This window comes from Tarenaya hassleriana, unplaced genomic scaffold, assembly GCF_000463585.1.
Source record: "Tarenaya hassleriana unplaced genomic scaffold, ASM46358v1 Cleome41, whole genome shotgun sequence".
Classification (NCBI taxonomy): Eukaryota; Viridiplantae; Streptophyta; class Magnoliopsida; order Brassicales; family Cleomaceae; genus Tarenaya; species Tarenaya hassleriana.
In genome coordinates, this window is record NW_010966933.1 from 457,078 (window position 1) to 475,325 (window position 18,248).

At 41.0% G+C, this 18,248-nt stretch overlaps 6 protein-coding genes across 7 annotated transcripts; 3 read left to right on the forward strand and 3 right to left on the reverse strand.

The window, feature by feature from the left end:
* Positions 1-424: 424 nt before the first annotated feature.
* LOC104824790 (ubiquitin fusion degradation protein 1 homolog) lies at positions 425-3,469 on the forward strand. 2 transcript variants are annotated; one of them, XM_010556954.2, is made up of 10 exons: positions 425-507; positions 1,030-1,080; positions 1,217-1,294; positions 1,540-1,564; positions 1,654-1,686; positions 1,794-1,915; positions 2,019-2,149; positions 2,476-2,696; positions 2,777-3,036; positions 3,187-3,469. In XM_010556954.2, exons 2-10 carry the CDS (start codon positions 1,078-1,080, stop codon positions 3,283-3,285), a joined length of 972 nt encoding a protein of 323 aa, XP_010555256.1. In that variant the 5' UTR covers positions 425-507; positions 1,030-1,077; the 3' UTR covers positions 3,286-3,469. The 2 variants fall into 2 exon arrangements, with proteins under 2 accessions (XP_010555256.1, XP_010555257.1); XM_010556955.2 differs by lacking the exon at positions 425-507 and adding an exon at positions 897-919.
* Positions 3,470-3,570: 101 nt separating this feature from the next.
* On the forward strand, positions 3,571-4,693 carry LOC104824791 (30S ribosomal protein S31, mitochondrial). Its single transcript, XM_010556957.2, has 2 exons — positions 3,571-3,933; positions 4,367-4,693. The coding sequence occupies exons 1-2, from the start codon at positions 3,686-3,688 to the stop codon at positions 4,425-4,427; spliced, it is 309 nt and encodes a 102-aa protein (XP_010555259.1). The 5' UTR covers positions 3,571-3,685; the 3' UTR covers positions 4,428-4,693.
* Positions 4,694-6,295: 1,602 nt separating this feature from the next.
* LOC104824792 (B-box zinc finger protein 18-like) lies at positions 6,296-8,473 on the forward strand. Its single transcript, XM_010556958.2, has 5 exons — positions 6,296-6,704; positions 7,373-7,469; positions 7,583-7,698; positions 7,802-7,993; positions 8,099-8,473. Exons 1-5 carry the CDS (start codon positions 6,612-6,614, stop codon positions 8,186-8,188), a joined length of 588 nt encoding a protein of 195 aa, XP_010555260.1. The 5' UTR covers positions 6,296-6,611; the 3' UTR covers positions 8,189-8,473.
* A 109-nt stretch (positions 8,474-8,582) lies between these two features.
* LOC104824793 (fructose-bisphosphate aldolase 2, chloroplastic) lies at positions 8,583-10,663 on the reverse strand. Its single transcript, XM_010556959.1, has 7 exons — positions 10,412-10,663; positions 10,046-10,315; positions 9,724-9,833; positions 9,544-9,634; positions 9,321-9,459; positions 9,107-9,237; positions 8,583-9,023 (listed from the first exon to the last, which is right to left on the reverse strand). Exons 1-7 carry the CDS (start codon positions 10,592-10,594, stop codon positions 8,745-8,747), a joined length of 1,203 nt encoding a protein of 400 aa, XP_010555261.1. The 5' UTR covers positions 10,595-10,663; the 3' UTR covers positions 8,583-8,744.
* Positions 10,664-10,974: 311 nt separating this feature from the next.
* On the reverse strand, positions 10,975-13,037 carry LOC104824794. The gene is made up of 2 exons (XM_010556960.2): positions 12,919-13,037; positions 10,975-12,098 (listed from the first exon to the last, which is right to left on the reverse strand). The coding sequence occupies exon 2, from the start codon at positions 12,094-12,096 to the stop codon at positions 11,401-11,403; it is 696 nt and encodes a 231-aa protein (XP_010555262.2). The 5' UTR covers positions 12,097-12,098; positions 12,919-13,037; the 3' UTR covers positions 10,975-11,400.
* A 584-nt stretch (positions 13,038-13,621) lies between these two features.
* Positions 13,622-17,490, reverse strand: LOC104824795 (endoglucanase 24-like). The gene is made up of 5 exons (XM_010556961.2): positions 16,866-17,490; positions 15,253-15,552; positions 14,971-15,132; positions 14,382-14,657; positions 13,622-14,281 (listed from the first exon to the last, which is right to left on the reverse strand). The coding sequence occupies exons 1-5, from the start codon at positions 17,433-17,435 to the stop codon at positions 13,949-13,951; spliced, it is 1,641 nt and encodes a 546-aa protein (XP_010555263.1). The 5' UTR covers positions 17,436-17,490; the 3' UTR covers positions 13,622-13,948.
* Positions 17,491-18,248: the final 758 nt, after the last annotated feature.

An 18,248-nucleotide genomic window follows, 5' to 3' on the forward strand; every position in this document is an offset into this window, starting at 1 on the left:
AAAAATGTTTATTTTCTTAAGAAAATTTATGGGTTTTCCGGTAATTTTTTTATTCGGTTCGGGTTCGGGTTCGATTTTTTCGGTTGTAGAGAAAACATAACCATTTAATTTTATATATAATTCGGTTTAGTTACGGTTATGCATCGATTCACATCGGTTCGGTCATTAAGCCACCCTAAAATTGGTTGTATATGAAATTCTCTCCTGGGAGGCCCAACGGGTCGTCCAGCCTTCTATTAGGCCCAGTAGGTTTGGTAGTCATAATTCTTTCACGTTTCTCAAATATTCAATTCTGACACGTTTTTCTTGGGCCTATGGGCCTTCCAAACTTCTATTAGGCCCAAATATCGTTTGGTAGCCATAGTCCTTCCACGCACCGTACAGTATGTATAAAATATCATCAAAAGTCGTTTGCCATCTCTTAGTCACGCTATCAATTATTCCTTTCTCTCTCGCTTTCCCGACGCCAATTCATTAGCGATCTCTCTCCCTCTCACGCTCTCCGAGGTAACTTCATTGTTCTCTCTCGCTGGCACTCTCTCTCTCTCGCGCGCGCTCGATTATCTGAAGCGAAGCTTCCGATTTTAGGGTTTTGTTTTGACTTTGCAGTTATCTGAATCTAATTCCAGGCAACAATTTTTCTGGTTGGATTTTTCTGGTTTCGAGGTCGGCTGAGATTCTGAAAATAATGAGAAAGACCTAGATTTCGCAGACTTTTTGGGAGTAAAACTGGATAGAATTTTGCTAGTCTCCGCGGTGGAGTTATAGTTAGTTTCGACCCTTTTCTCCTCGAATTGGCGTTGGATGCGCATTTGTTTCGTTGTTTTTTGTTGGAGGAAAACTGGTATCATCTTCATTGTGCTCCCGACTATCTGTGGAATCGAATACTGGGTCGTTGATTTTAGACAAATTTAGATTGGTGGGCAAAGTTCTTTTTTTTTTTTTGCGGATGAATTGCTTAGGAAATTGAATTGGTTACTTCCTTTAGCTGAGCCATCTGTTTTTCTTTATATTTCCCCTTATTGGAAGGTTGACAAGTTGCTCTCCTGGATTAGCTCTAATCGTCTGCAAGAAAATATGGTACGCTTTTCGTTTCTGTTTTAGGTACAAAAGTGTTTTCTTGGACCATTATCTTCATTCTACCTGTACAATCATCTTACCCACTGTATGCACTTGTGTTGAATTGTTCTGATGCATATGAATTTTTATGTTGCAGTATTTTGATGGATATGGTTATTATGGAACATCGTTTGAGCAGACTTATCGGTGCTATCCAGCATCCTTTATTGATAAGGTTTGACTCTAATTGCTTTCTTTTAGTTTGATACCATGGAGAAGTTTGAGGGGGATCCTTTTGAATCTGTTCCTTGTTGGATAAATACAACTTCTTATATTCGTTATATCTGTGTTTTGCCATCTCATCCTTCATGCGTATGATTGTCACCTTCCACTCAAATTGGGGTCCAAAGTTTAGCTCACTTCAAAAGCTGATTTTAGCATAGTTCACTCATATATTTTCCTTTTTTTAATTCCCTGCAGCCACAAATTGAAAGTGGTGATAAGAGTAAGTTTTCTTTTCTATGGACTAACGCTTGTTTACAGTCATTTTTACTTTTCAAATTGAAAATTTGGTTAAATTTTTATTCTTTTCAGTTATAATGCCACCATCTGCCCTTGATCGCCTTGGTACGTTGTTTTCTTTCACGTTCTCATTTTTGGACTCGGTTTGATTTGTTAAAGTTTAAAAAGGTTTAAAAAAAAGTCAGGGCACTAACATCAGATAAACTATACAGCCTCGTTGCATATTGACTATCCAATGCTGTTTGAGCTTAGAAATGCTGCAACTGAACGCGTTTCTCACTGTGGAGTCCTCGAGTTCATTGCAGAAGAAGGAATGATTTACATGCCATACTGGGTGAGAATCACATTTATTACCTTTGCTTTAGTGTCATTGGAGATGCCTGAGACTTTGTGATTAACTGAATTGTTGTTTGTTGATATGAATATGTTTCATCCAGATGATGCAGAACCTGCTGTTGCAAGAAGGAGATATTGTGAAAGTTAAAAACGTCACTCTCCCAAAGGGAACCTACGTAAAACTACAGCCGCACACTACTGACTTTCTTGATATATCTAACCCGAAGGCCATGTGAGTCTCACTTGTTTTTGCCCTCTCAGATTCGCATATTTCTGGTCATACAACAAAATGGCACACATTCTTAAAACATTCCTTCCCCCTTGGGTTTCTGAAGGGCAGAAGGAGATGTTTACGCAATCCATCATGCAAGTCACAATCTTAATCATTATCTGCATCAGTCTGGCCAATAGGATAACATGTTAATCTTGTGCTCATTCATAGTATCAAAATTCTTTGCATGTTTGGCTCATGGCTGTTATCCTTTTAGGGTCAATCTTAAATCCTACATATGTTTTTGATCTTGAACTGCTCATCGATGGGCCTTATTTGCTTTGCAGCTTGGAAACGACATTGAGGAATTATTCATGCTTAACCACCGGGGATAGCATTATGGTTCCTTACAACAACAAGAAGTACTTCATAGATATAGTTGAGACAAAGCCTTCTAACGCAATCAGCATCATCGAAACGGACTGCGAAGTTGATTTTGCACCTCCGCTTGACTACAAGGAGCCGGAACGGCCCGCCCCTCCTGCTCAGGTCAAGGGTCCAGCAAAAGGTTTGTAACTAACCACCGTTTCAAGTTAATATTAACCTCGACTATGTTTGCGTTTAATGAACTTCTTGGTTCATATGTAGTTGAAGAGCCTCCAGCTGAACCAGAACCTCCCAAGTTCAACCCTTTCACGGGAGTCAGCAGACGTTTAGATGGGAAACCTCTGTCCTATCAGCCGTCGCCTGTCTCTTATCCATCCTCTGGGTCTAAAGACAAGCAGCCTGCCGTTGCTAATGGTAGTGGCCAGTCATCGGCAGGAAGCAGTTCACAGAATGCTCGGCAAACTCAAGGGAAACTTGTGTTTGGGGCAAACGTAAACCGTGCCCCAAAGGAAGCACCAAAGGTAATCATTGGTTTGAAGTATACACATTTACAATCAAAATTTACAATACGTTCCCAATAGAAATAATAAGTTGCTGCTGCTTGGCGTTTGTGGGTTGCCCACCAATGATTGAATTCGGAGAATTTAGCAATTTGTGATTAAATTTGTCAGGGAGCTGGAAAAGATAACAAGCAAGAGCAAGGAGAGAAGAAAGAAGAGGAGCCCAAGTTTCAAGCTTTTACTGGGAAAAAGTATTCATTGAGGGGTTGAGCTTGAACATGAACATCACCTCCTCTACTCTCAGGTGGAGCAGCACTGTAGTGTTTCACAATTCTCACATGTTGTGTATTATGCCCTGCCCCCCACAAACTTTAAAAACAAAACTAGTAACCACTTGGGTTCTTCTTCTCAGACTTGCAAAAAAGAAATGAATAAAATGTTTTCTCCGACCAAATTCAACGCCCTGATGGAAAAAGTATGCAGCTGGCAGCTGCTTTCTGATTTAATGGGCCAAAAAATGGGCTTTCTTTTTTCTTTTTTAGCAAACATGGGCTTATTGATACTGCTGATGTTTAGCCCGTTTATATAAAGGCCCATTACAGGCCCACATATTAATCCATTATTGTCCCTAAGAGCTCTGTGTTTCGCTCAAGCGAGAGAGAAGAGAAAGATGGCGATGACGCAGTGGTGCGGCGCGATGGCTCGGCGGATGATGCTGATACAGCGTTTGCCTGCTTCGCTGTCTTGTTCGGTGAGGTTTTCTTCGATTTCTCCGGCGTCGGCGTCGGAGATGGAGGTTTGCGGGAGAGGGGACAAGAAGACGAAGAAGGGGAAGAGGTTCAAAGGGTCGTACGGGAATGCGAGGGTGAAGAAGAAGAAGATGATCGAGCGTATCAAGGACAAGGTCGAGGTTCCCAGGTCTACTCCTTGGCCTCTCCCTTTCAAGCTCATCTGAAATTTCTCTTTTTAGGGTTTTGTCTGCCCCCTTTTGTTTCGCCTTTCCGAGCTGGGATCCTAAGCTTAGGAGAACTGAATTGTATACTTATCCGTTTGAATTTCCTGGTAGAAAGTTGAAAACTCGTCTATTTCCATCCGTATGAATCTGGATTTGACTTCTACTTCCAACTTAGAGATCCACAATTCATTTGCTAGATGCTGTTGTTGTTAAACTCTCTCTTTTTCTTTCTTTCTGATCTGTCTGTTGTTCCGAATTTGTAGTCCGAGATTCTACGATCCTAAACCCTGCAAATTGTGTCGTTAGAGATGAAACCCCGTAGTCAAGAATAAGCAGTGTATGATATGATGGTGTTGATTTACCCAAATGGTTGATGAATGCCATGAATGAGTGTAGGATTCTTTCTCTTGGATTGAAAGCGTACGAACTGTGGCCGAGCTCTATTCTTTTTGGATGAATCGAATCGGCCGAAGAAGGATTGTAGTGTGTGGATTGGGTTCTACCATGTGGGTTAAGAGGGGAATTTCAGGGTTTGGGAGTTCCAAAGTTTGACTCTTTTGGAGATGGATTCTCCTCTCTTCTCTTTTTGCATTGTGTGAATACTTGCTGCCATTTTGCATCAAGCCGTGGATACAGTCATTATATGATCATCTTTTAGTCTTTGTAAGCAATCTCTGAAACGACATTATAAAAAATATGGTTTATATACTATTTTGATTTCAATTCATATTTTTTTTCAACTTTGATGATGTGACCAGTCTCATACTTACATGATAACATTATTTATAACATTAAATTTATGATGACTAAACTAATTCACCATATTTATTTCTTACATATAAAACTATTATAAATTGAACGTTATAACTAATGTATTTACACTTTTGTCTACAGTTAGAAAATGGTATGGTTTAAGTCAAAATAATATATGGATAATATTTTTAATATAATGGTTTAAGTCAAAATAATATATGGATAGTATTTTTAATATAATACCCTCTTGAAACAAATAAATCATCTAATATGATATATTGTCATTATCGAAAATATAAAATGTATTTTGATTTTCCATCATGAAATTTTTATAATTTTAAAGTGTATATGAATGAGTGGGCTTGAAGTGAGAGGTTTAAGACCCAATAGGAACGGAAGCCTCATAATATCTAAAATCAGGCCCACGAATGGCCCATTACTTTCGGAGTGAATACGTCATTGGAATGGCCCAAGACGACGTCAAAGGCCGAACTTATAAATTACAAGTCCAAAAATGCATGCCACGTATCCGAGAAAACAGCATCTGTATAACGAAAATCCATAAAGTTGCGATTTTTCACAGTTTTATTTCGGATATTAAAAATATAAAATAAATAAATAAATAAATTACAACTTTAAAGGAAGGCCACTAACTCGAGGGCTTGAAAGCTGCACCCAACTGCTTCTCGACCACCAAATTCCTAGATGAATGACAAATTGGCCCCACCTTTTTTGCTTTAAGTTCGTTCTTTTGTGGTCATCATTTTTTATATTCTTTTTTCTTTTTTTTTTTAATTTCTATGTTTCGTATTGATGTCGTTCCGGTCGTACGGTGTTCATTTTTTCTAGTGCACAAAATTTTATTTTATTTATTTTCAAAATTATAAAAAAAAAAACAGAGGAAAATTCTAATTCCTCGTTGATAAAATATTGGATTGGACAACAAGCCGTTATGTCAGAAAGCATTTTTACAAGTCGGATAAGATTTTGGAACTTAATGATTTATCACAACTTTAGCGTGTACTCGTTTATTACTTATTTTTTTTATAATAATAAAATGGAACCTTACACGTCAGTAATTTGTCATGTTTAATGTAGTAGTAGTCTATTAGCATGTGTATGTGTATATTTATAAAACAATTTGGTAAATAATTAAGAAAAAACACATGAGATCTTGCGTGATTTTTAGATAGATAATAACTATATAACCAATCGTAAATTGAGCTATTTGGATCATTTATATATAATATTATACAACATTTGTAGCAAACGGCGAGCACACATGCACCGAACTCGAGGACAACAGAAAAGACACCGTGACCCTCCAGATCAGGTAGAGTCTTCGTGGACCCTTGATTGTATTTATTATTGGTTTTCTTTAAATCCGAAGATAAATTATGTGATCACCTAAATGGAAAAAAAAAAAAATCATTTGTGATTTTATTGTAGCACAAGAAATTGTTTACGGGAGACAGGGCGAGTAGAGAAAGTTATATACTCGCAGCGTTTGGGGGATTCCACCGTATTTCTTTTCACTGCCCTCTCCGCCTCTCCTTCTTCCAATAATTTTTTTTTTCACCTCCATCGCCATTAAAATAAAGGAAGAATTTTCTCGATAACATTAAAAAGTATAAAAATTTCTTCTTCTCCTTCCTCCTTGATCTGCCTGAGTAATCCTGACCCTTAATCTTGCTCGCCCTTAACTAATCAGAGATTCCTTCTGCTTCCGTTTCTTCTCCAGCAATTGGATTAATGGTTTCTGCTCTTAAGCAGAGAACGATGCTGTGTGGGAAGTGAGACAATTGCTCGAAGAGAGAGAGAGAGAGAGAGAGAGAGAGAGAAGCGTGAGGTTGAAGAAGAAGAAGAAGAAGAAGAAGAAGAAGAAAAGATGCGAATTCTATGCGATGCGTGCGAGAGCGCGGCGGCCATACTCTTCTGCGCCGCCGACGAGGCCGCCCTCTGCCGCTCCTGCGACGAAAAGGTATAATCTTCCGTATACCCTTCTGCTGTGTAATATCCTTGCGCCAATATCCGTGTAGGTATACACACACACACACACGGGAAGTTCGTCTATTTACAGGCAGAGATTGAGCTGCTTGAACGGTTGAGAAAAGCAAATTCTCATTTTTTGCATCCGAGACTACATTTTTCTCGATTTGATTTTGTGCTAAGACTAGTAGAATTTGATGATGAATTGACCATGAGATTCGGATCTATATGTAATTCAAAAATAGGAAAAAAGTTGAATTTGTGTCTCGTTTTTTATTGCATTGTACGAATCAGGCAATATGGAAACCATCGAGTTCCATGTCCACTGCAGTGATTTCTTCGTGTTCTTGAAAGTTCTCATGTAATCTACTTGTGGATAACGTTTTTGTACGGAAAACTGTATTACTGAAAAGGGTGTTTTGATGGGTGAATAACAAACCCTTACGCGAGTGAAGATCATTTGATGGGTAACAATAAGATTTCATGTTCAAACGGTAATGGATTCACTGCTTGTTCCTGCTCTCAGTGATCCTTTGAGAGATCCTGAGTGTTATTCAGATTTCATGGATTTTGATTGGAAATGGTAACATGAGTTAGGATTCTTTTCTGTGATGTTAAGGAGATCATGTAATAGAAAAGGACGATTTGTTTTGTTTTCAGGTCCATATGTGCAACAAATTGGCTAGCCGGCATGTAAGAGTCGGCCTGGCTGACCCAAGCGATGCCCCACGCTGCGACATCTGCGAAAACGCACCCGGTACCAAGTTCTGAACACTTGCTGTCCCATTCAGTTTCTATCATACGGCCGAAGTTTTCATTTTTGAAACCCGGGTTTTCTTTTTTCTCCATCTTAAAAAAACGCCCGAGCAGCCTTCTTTTACTGCGAGATAGACGGCAGTTCTCTTTGTCTGCAATGCGACATGGTCGTACATGTCGGTGGCAAGAGAACACATGGGCGTTTTCTATTGTTGAGACAGAGAATCGAGGTTTGAAATCTGCCGTCGCAAAAGCAAATCTTGAAATCTAATTTCCGAATCTGTCTCAGAGTTTAATGTTCCCCCCTTGCCCGGGTGCTACCTATTCTTGCAGTTTCCAGGTGACAAGCCCGGCCGTGCGACTGAACTCGGGTTACAACACAAGGAGCAGAATTCGCCAAACCAAAAGATGTCTCTACAAGAACAGAATGCAAATGCTGACAATGATGATGGCAAGGTAGAGAACAAACTGATCGATCTGAATGCCAACCCTATGAGATTACACGATACCGCATCAAATAACCAGGTATGTTTAAACAACTCTTACTGGCGTCTCAACTCTTATATGGTTCCGTCTTGTCTTCTCTTCCGCTCGTCCCTGATTGCATTTTTCAACTGTTTGTTTCTGAAGGAGCATGGCATTGATGTAAATAACACGAATAACCACGAATCCGCGAGCGTTGTTCCTGTTGGACACTTTAAAAGAGAGCCTGAAAAATGAGTAGGTTCGCCTTCTCTCGACGCGATGTTAAGTTAGGCCGATTGTACATCCGATCCAACACTTGAACTTGTCTGGTTTTTTGGCCCTAACGATCCGGTGCAGGCGCTCGCTCTTCTTACACGTTGAGAGGTTGTTCAAGCATTTATGCCTTTCGTTGTTACATCTATCTTTTAGGTATTTATTCTTCTTCACGAGGGAAGTCTCTGTTCATCCAATATTCTTGGTGAAGTTGATATTTAGCTCAAGTTTTCTTCTAATCTAAGATCTCAACAGTTCATTTTTTTTTCTGGGTTCCGTTTTCGATCAGTTTGATGAGTGGAAGTGTCGAGATGGTTAAACACTTGTAACTCGAACCCTGTTCTTGTCTGGTTCGAACCTTTCGGACAGAGAAATCGTCATTCCAATAACTGAGGCAAACTCATCAGCTGAATAAATGTCCAAATCCAGAGATAACAAAACTAGTCACATAATCGAAACTCGAGAGGAATTTAAAGCCTTTCAGCCGTTCATTATACATCATCTTCTTCATCAGAATCTCACAGATGGTTTCATCTTCTTAGTAAGTGTATCCCTTCACGAACATGCCCTTCTTGGCTTCCTCGGACTCGCCTTCACCAGTGTATTTCCCGAGCTGGGCTTGGGAGTTTGCCTGGGCACGGGTCAAAAGAGCATCCTGAGCGGCCTTCACGTTCTCGGGCCTGCCTCCCCATGTCTTGAGGCAAGTGTTCTGCAGGGCACGTGCGTAGGAGAAGGACACGTGCCATGGGTTCGGTGCCTGGTTCATGGCGTTCAGGTTCAGTGTCGCCTCCACCTCTGACTGCCCACCCGACAAGAACTGCGTAGCCAAATCCAAACCAGCACGGATCAGATCATACTCTGACTGAAAAAGAAAACGGAACCAGCGAACGAGGTACTTGCCATGATTCCGGGGACAGCCGGAGGGATTCTGTTGTGGAGGAGCTTGAGAGTGTAGGACGCGACCTTCTCAGGTGTGGCTCTGTCCTTGGACTCTGCACCAGGGGTCACCATGCTCGGCTTCAGGAGGATTCCTGTCAACCAAATTGGACAAGAAACTGAGAATTTCCGGACATTACCAAAGTAACAAGTTGTCGGACACTGAACCAATACATACCTTCGAACATGACGTTGTTCTGAGCGAGGTAGAAGAACACCTCTGCCCAAACCTTCTCCGCCACGTCGTAGGTGCGGTCAATGCCATGTTCTCCGTCCAGAAGAATCTCAGGCTCCACTATCGGCACCAACCCATTGTCCTGCAAGGTACAAAGGCTTTAACCCAAGACGGGAACGAGACACGACACCATTTTCTTGCAGGAAAAGCTATGTTTCTTTGTTACCTGAGAAATCGCAGCATAACGGGCGAGACCCCAAGCAGCTTCTTTCACGGCGAGAGCAGAGGGACCGTTGGGAATGCTCACGACGGTACGCCTAAATGAATCACAAACAGCATTTGGATTCACATATTGTTAAACTCAGTATGAATCAGAGTTGGAATAGTTATGATCGAGAGATTGTACCATTTGGCAAAACGAGCGCCCTGCTGGTAATAGGCAGCCGAGCGAGAGGCAAGACCGTCGAGTCCTTGGCACCATGACTCATTGTTAGAGCCAGCAAGTGGCACCAGACCCTAAATTTAAAAAGAATACAAGCCACATCATTTACAAAAAAAAAAGAATATCGGCTTTAGGAAAGATTCAGAACTAATCTCTCTTGGTTAGAACCCTTCACTAACTTCGGACAAGCTTGTTTCTCTGCTATGAATCAATCGAACTCAAAGAAATTAAGATTTTACACAGCTGAGGTGATATGTATAAGATTAACAAGTGAAGGGGTTGGTACCTTGTCGACTTTGATACCAGGGACGATGTTCTGTTCGGAGAGGACGTCGACCATCTTGCGGCCGTCGGTCGTGGATTGGTAGAGAGTCTCCTCGAAGAGGATGGCTCCGGAGATGTATTGACCCAGTCCCGGCGCCGTTATCAGCAGTGTCCTGTAAGCCTGCCTGTTCGCCTCCGTGTTCTCAAGCCCTATCGACGCCAATCGCTTTCCGCACGTCGCGTTCGACTCGTCCATCGCCAAGATTCCGCGTCCAGGAGACGCTATGGTTTTCTAAACAAACCCATGAAACAAAATTCGAACTTTCGATCAGAAAACGACCGGGGGGATTTCATAACGGTCGAGAAAAGGGATGAAGCATATGCTTACAGCGGTCTTGACAAGCTCGTCGGCGTAGGATGAGGAGGCGCGGACGGAGAGCGCGGACGGAGAAGCGCGGGTTCGGACAGCGGCGGAGGACGGCTGTCGGAAGAGGAGGCTCTGTCCCTTCAACCATTCCGACTTGTCCAAAACCGGCGATGCCTTTAGCAGAGTGGCTGAGGTCGATGCCATTTTTCTCTCACCCTGCGACTTGGTTGTTCCCTGGACTCCCAATAAGCTAACGGCACGGCCTTATCTCTGAGGTCACTCCCCTGTTTTGGATTTATATTTGCCATTAGATCAGTTATTTGAGGTTCGTGTCTCCCCGCCAATAGCATTCCGCCACGTGGAGGTGATAAGCCGTTACACAAGCGGTTGATTTATATCTTCCTCCCGAAATAAAAAAAAATTGTCAGGACCATAATATTTAGTTTCGTTATATTTGGTCTCTTGTATTGTTGAAACTTTCCGTCGTTATTTTGAGGCTCGAGAAGGGAGAAGCACAGGACAAATGCATCCTCTTCACTTGAAAAGGCCAAGAGATTAAAATTTTTAAAAAACGAAATTGGGTGTGAGGTTATAACCATTTTGAGTGATTTAACGGCAGAGATTAGGCCTCACAAGATTCAGTGAAGTTAACATCAACGGTAGATGGCTGCCTGGCCACGTCATCCTGATTCCTGGACAGAAAATTTGGTGAAAGCCTCGGAACGAGCGAGAGGGTCCAAAGTGCTTTGATTAGACAAGTCTAAAACGGAGGGGTAGCCACCGGTTTAAAAAAAACACCAACGTCCGACAGGAATGAACCTAAGATAGATATAAACACTCTACCTGAAAACAGAACACTAAATTACTTAAACACTTTCAGTGAGAGAAAGATCCGAGATCCCGGCAATCAGATCATCGATATTACCGTTCTCCTGTACAATCGGATCATCGTCAATAGGCTGTGGCTTCAGTCGCTCTTTGGAAGGCTCGTTAAGCGCCTTCTTTAGCTGTCACTCAAACTCATCTTCCTCATTTTTGTCCTCGGGAATCTCTAGATCCCACACCCTAAAAATATCGAGTGGAGAGAGCTTAATCTGACCCTCGTAAATATTGAACCCATCAAAGGGATCAGCAACATTGTCCTGAATAGACATGCCCATGAGATCGTCCTTGACTAATCCAGACAATAATGACTCGGGTTCTGCCTCTTCCCCGCTTGCTGAACCATTTTCTGCTCTTTCAACATCTTCCTGGACATCGGGAGTGTCCATGGGATCAAGGGTTCCGGTTATTGTCATGGAACTGTTGTCGTGTGTTGAAAAGCTACCCTCTTGTAAAGAGATTTCTGATGGATCTGGTTCAAAACGTAGCAAGGAGAGTATCTCGCTCACTTCTTCGGTCAATGAACAGCTGCCGTTCACTGAATCAGCTTCTTCTCCAAAAGTTGGCATATCACTTGACTCGGTTTCAGCCATATCTTCGTCTCTGAATAGAAATCTTGTTCTTGTTGAAGAGGGAACACATAACTCGGGATAGTTATCGGTGACTTCTGTTAGAGCGTCTCTTAGAGTTGCCCAGCCATTATTGTCTGAATCCTCCGGAACATCAGTGAGGCAAGAATCCACCCAGGCTAAATCTTCTGGAGAAAGAGCATTCTCATCTCTCATGGAGAAAGAAACTTCCGTTGCATTTACTTGTTCAGCCATGGCTACACACATTAATCAGGAACATTGTCATGAACGGCAGAGACAAACAATTTGATTTCCCGGCACAACGAACCACAGATACAAATTCATCGTATAGTCTGAATGCACCGTACAATTTGTTGGTTCAAGCATCACAGTTCACTAGCCAGAGACTGAAGTGTTACTAGAAGCAACGTAATGACATAAACAGCTCCAGTCGTCTGACAAACCAGGAAGCCAAAATCTTTCCATTACCAACTCAAACGAACGCAAGAAATAGAACATGACCCGAGATCGAGCCAAAATACGACTTGTTTACACGAGTGACAAAAGGATTCATGTCTTGATAGAAAGGAATTCTACTCACAGACTGGAGTGACTCGTCAGTAAAATCACAAAGCTGACAGGAACAGAACTACGGCCAATTCGATTGAACATAAAGCCAACTAATTTTCACGTATAGGCATAGAATAACGTCTTCTGGTTGCAATTGCAAATTAAATTAATGAATGATTAAGAAGGATCAAATGCCCAGTTCTCCGTTACCAGCCAAAAAAATGAAAATATCGAAATTTGGCCATAAGTTAACCAGGGGAAAAGCACACCCCTTTCCGGTAAAACCTAAGCAACTGTGATCTTCCGGAGGACAAGATGACAGAAAACCCATCGATGGAATCAACAATCGAGTCATTAAACAAAAACCCCTACGTGCTAATTACCACATAATCGCGTGATTAAAACTCGTTAATTGCCAGAAGCAATCTAAAGGATGAGACGATCAAATCCACGAGAACGCATACAATGAGTTATGCCATGAGAAGTCAGAGAAGGACAAAACTTTACCGGTTCAGAAACCCTAGCCTTCGAAGAATGAAGAATACCGCGACCTGTTCAAAGTTTCGGAGACGCATTTGACTGAAAGAAGGAACCGAGAGGGGAACGGGCGGCGTCGTGCCAAAAAACGGCGACGCTTTGCTTTAATTTCAGAAACTCTATTCATTACCAACCCCCAAAGTTTTTAAAATTATCCGATTAACCGCATACTTTATATAATTGTCGAAGTGATCCAAACATTTTACCAATTACTGTAACACCGCGCCTAGGGTGGTCATTTCAGTTATTAACCGAATAACTGAACTGAACCGAATTGAATAAGACATAACTGTATCTAAACCGAACCCGATATTAAAATTAAATGGTTATGATTTCTTTAAACCTGAAAAAATTGAAACCGAACCGAACCGAATAAAAAAATAACCAAAAAAATCGATAATTTCTTTGAAAAAAATAAATTTTTTATCGAAAACGAACCGAATCGAAGCGAAAAATAATCGAACTAAATCGAATCGAATTTTATATAAAAATCGAATGGTTATAGTTTTCTATAATCGAAATAACCGAACCTAAATATAACCGAAGCGAATCCGAACTGAAATCCGAAATGAGCAAGTGCAAACGGCGGGACCAATAGAATTCAGACTTTTAAAAAGAAGGGAATAACAAGTTTCTGGTGACGAAATTATTTCTGTAATGCTGGAAGCAAATATATAGACAGAAAATACTTGTGAAAAAATGTAAAGCTGACAGAAAAGACAACGTAAACGCACAAGATACAAATATTTGTAGGGCAGATTTGGCCATTACATCCGGAACACCAAATGCTGAGATTTAAAAAAGAAAAATCAGGAAAGAGATAAGATCATCATGATCACCCGAATGAGATATTCGGCTACGACCCTCCTCCTCCTCCTCCTCCTAACTCTGAAAACTGCCTCTTCCTTCTTTGCTTCCGCAAGATGAGAGACTCTCTCTTCTTTTTCTTCTATTAACTTTGAAAAAGAAAAAAAACTTCAGAATCTGCGGTGTGGAGGGGTCAGGAAAAACCAGGATTGGCCGCGAAGAAAGCCAAGACGCCAACGAAGGGGGCATTGATGTAAGTGGTGGGCTCCGACTTCCGGAAATCTGCTCTGTCATCCTCGTACATGTCGTCCTCTCCCGGTCCACCCACCACCGCCCCCACCAGCACGTTCGGGTTCGCCCCCGTCGAGTTGAAATAAACCGACCCTTCTTTGCATCCTATCGGCTGAGGATGATCCCCTATCGACGGCAAGGACGAGCCCCTGTGATGGATCTTTCGTGGGTATCTATCTCCATACCCAACCATGTACGACATCCCCATCGGATTATCCCCAAGAATGTAATCAACCTTCACACATTTCAACATCAAAAACAAGAAAAGGGTGCTTCAAGAACTAAGCTGTGCCATGATATGGTTGATTGATGGATGTTTTGGGAGGGGAGAGAACCTGTTTTTTGGCGAGAAGGCGGAGAGAGTCGGGGGAGAAGAGGAGGTTGCCGCAGGAGAGAGACTGGGAAGAGAGGGAGAGGTAGTTGGCATAGACGAGGAGGAGGAAAGAGATGGTGGTGGCGTGTTGGAGCTGGCTGCCTCCTGGCTTGTACAGCAGCCCTCCGGCTGTGTACTCCACGTGTGGCCCTGGCGAATCCGGTACCAGGCTGCACATGAAGCTATCCGCCGACGCCTTGTACGCTGCCAGCGTATACATATTCCCTTGCACCACTTCCTTCACTTGCAAGTAAAAACATTCTCTCACTTACTTACTACAGTGTTTGACGGTTAATTTAATCAGAATCCGATCCAGATTAGAGAATCTACATCTGTTCTGATCATATATAAGACTTAAGTTCATTTGTCATCATATCCTTTTACAAAATATGATTTTAAATTGTTTGGCCTTCTTCACAAACACGGAGGGAATCCAAAGCTAAATCTTATGTATGCCCTTTGACACGTGACGACCTCGTGCTCCGAATCTAATAATATTTAGGTATTTTTGACCCCCTATGTTTAAGAATATAGAGAAAGAGGGTACACACCTTGGAAACGAGGACATTGAGTCCGCCGATTTTGTTGTCCCATCCGAACTCGTTGATGTTCTCGCTGGCGCCAAAGGGTTCTCGGTTGCTCTCTACGTACTTTAGGAAACTGTCATCACTCGTCGCTCTTCTCAACCACGCCGCTCCCCACAGCAACTCATCCTATATATATATATATATTTAACCCACCAAGAAAAATTCAAGATTAACTGTATCCAAGGAGTCAAAGGTTACATTTTTATAAATAAAACACATACACGAAAACCATAGGTAGAGAATTACCTGATATCCGTTGAAATCACAATAGAAAGGACAAACATCATCCCTGATATCGGCATTGTCGCTGTAAGGACCGCGATACGTATCGGCGTATTGAAATGCTTTGACGGCGTTTTGGAGCAACGTTTGAGAATAGCCAGGATCCGATGATCGGAAAGCAATGGAGGATGCTGCTAGGGCTGCCGCGATTTCTCCGGCCACTTCTGAGGCCGGATTCGGAGCATTTACGACGTAGGCATTCCTCGGTGTATCCATATCCTCTGGTCTCTCCCAGCAATTGTGGTCTGCTATCGGGTCACCTACCTGTCACAGCATATCATCATTCGTTTTTATTAATGACAAACTTATTCTCCGTAATATTTCTATAAGGTGCGAGTTAACCCCATTTTAGGATTCAAGAATATGAAAAGGAGTTTTTACTTTTTAGCATATGACCAAACAAGGGTCACGATCTGTTTCTAATAATTGCAAGCTGAGAGCTGATGGGTGTGTGATTTGGTCTCGTCAGGGGAAATTTACAGCATAAAATACGACACATGCCTACGTATCTGATTCCTAGTAGATGGAAACAAGGAAAATGTACAATCACAACTAATAATATACTGTTTTGACTGCGAATAATGACGTAACATAAACTAGAAACGAACGGCCAATAGGTTTCACATAGTAAAGTCTCTCTCTTTCTTGTCTCTTCTCTTCTTCTCTATGCGTTCACTTTACAGACCCACTTGCATTTACTCTCAAGAGAAGGACAAATCGTCGGTCACTATTTCCGAACCAAATTTTTGTATGTCCATAATTCTATATCTTATCCAAAATAAGTTCTGCTCTAGTTATTTATTATACGTATAAATAGATGTCTGGGAATCATATTGCAAACATTTAAAAAATGATAATTAAAAAAAATAAAACTATTTAAAATAGTTTTATATGAATATGTACACAGCAAGTACAAAATCTAGTCAACCAGACCCCGTATTTCAGTTGAGACCGAAAATCTATCGAGAAATAATCGGAAACCCAACAACTAAAAAAAGTAGATAGCAGAGGAACTGACCATTAATAAAATTCAAAATTATGCTTATTAGTATTATTTTTTATGGAATAAAAAAACATTTGCAAATCGTGATTCACTGCCTAACTCTTCGGCGATAAATCTATATTGTAATTTTGACAAAATCAAACACGCCACTAACATTTTCTTACATTCTGTTAAAAAACATTTTCTTACTAATTTATATACACATATATATATATATATGTATTATTTCTTATAACGAAATTAAAAATAAAAGGGGAGATGGGCCAAAAAAGTGTGATGAAACGACAAGGGCAATTCGCCACACAGGCAGAGTCCACCATCCACTCACGGGTTAGTTTCATATCTGGCAACCGAAACGAGCAGTTCCTAAATCCCATTCACCCGAATTGCCTAAACTACCCCTACCAATTTCGCTAAATCACGGAAAGGCCACCACCGTAATGCAGTTGAGTAAATTTAGTAACGGCGTACGCCGACGCCGGTGCCGGTGGACGAAGAAAACCGACGAACGGTGGTTTGTATGGCAAAATCTGTAATTCGTAATTGTTTTCGGGAATGGAAATCACGAATTTACCTGGACGAATATGCGGTAAGGGAGCTGAGAAACGGACTTGAGAAGGTAATTGGAGCCCCAGCGGACGGCAACGAGGGCGTTTCGGCGCTCCGGCGGGGGCATGAGGTCGCCGAACTCGATGACGCTCCAAGCGAGCATCGTCGTCGTGAATGCCATCGGAAAGTGGAACTTTACGTTATCACCGGCATCGTAATAACCGCCGGTGAGATCGGTGTTGTGAGTCCATCCGTCGCTCAGGCCGGAGTGTCGCCTCCACGTCAGCCTCTGGTCGTTCGGCAGGAATCCCGATCGCTGTCCTTCGAAGAAGAGGATCGATTTCGACAGTGCCTCGGAGTAATCGTGAGAGATCACCATTATCGGCAGATGAATAAGAAGAAGAAGAAGAAGACGAAGAACAGAGTGTGGAAAAGACTGCAATTTCATGGCGTCGGCAATTTTCTCTTTGTTTGGGCTCTGGGGATTGGGAAAATGAAAAGGCGGAGGTAGTTGGGCTTTGATAGGTGCTGATGGACGACGACTGCTTTTGCTACTCAGAGTCACGAGACTTATATATAGAGCAGAGCTATACATATGTAGATAGATATAGAGAGATATCCTAATTTTTGTAAATTATCGCATATATAGTGGTGGATTTCAGACGATAAATAAAAATTTGGAAACACTTTTAATTACATAATACACACATATACATATATATATATATATATATATATATATTATACAAGGATTATAAATGTGTATAAATTGGTCGTGACTATTTTATTAACATTTTATATCTTTGTTAATTTTGTGGACTGGTAAATCAATAGCAATATATATATATATATATATATCATCAAATAACATTTGTATGTAAATTCTAGTGTTAGTTTTAGGAATAACAAAGCCTCCGACTTTACGGCATGGAGTTTAGTTTGGACTTCTAGATTTAGGTTTTTTCCTATTTTAGTCTTTATATACATTGAAATTTATTTATTTTTTGTTCCATAAAGTGAAAATATATTTTCCATCACTATCTACTTTAATGTAATATTTGTGACCCAGTGTTTCCTGAAATCTCATAATTGAAGAACGAGGATATTATAATTTTTAGTAATGGTATTATTATCAAGGGATGTACAGAAAATTATTACAATGTTATGTTTAATTCTGTATTTATAATTTAGATATTTATATTAGTTAAATGAAATATTGGAATAATGAAAATTTTTCTCTAAATCTCTGTTGGTTGTGTGCTACAAGTGCCGACAGTCACTGTTTGGAGTGAGTGAACGCTAAGGTTTTGTTTGTTCACCTATGGTCCTATACGATTTAAAGTGCATATATACATATATATATATATATATATGTATTAGATTATTATATACATACATATATATATAT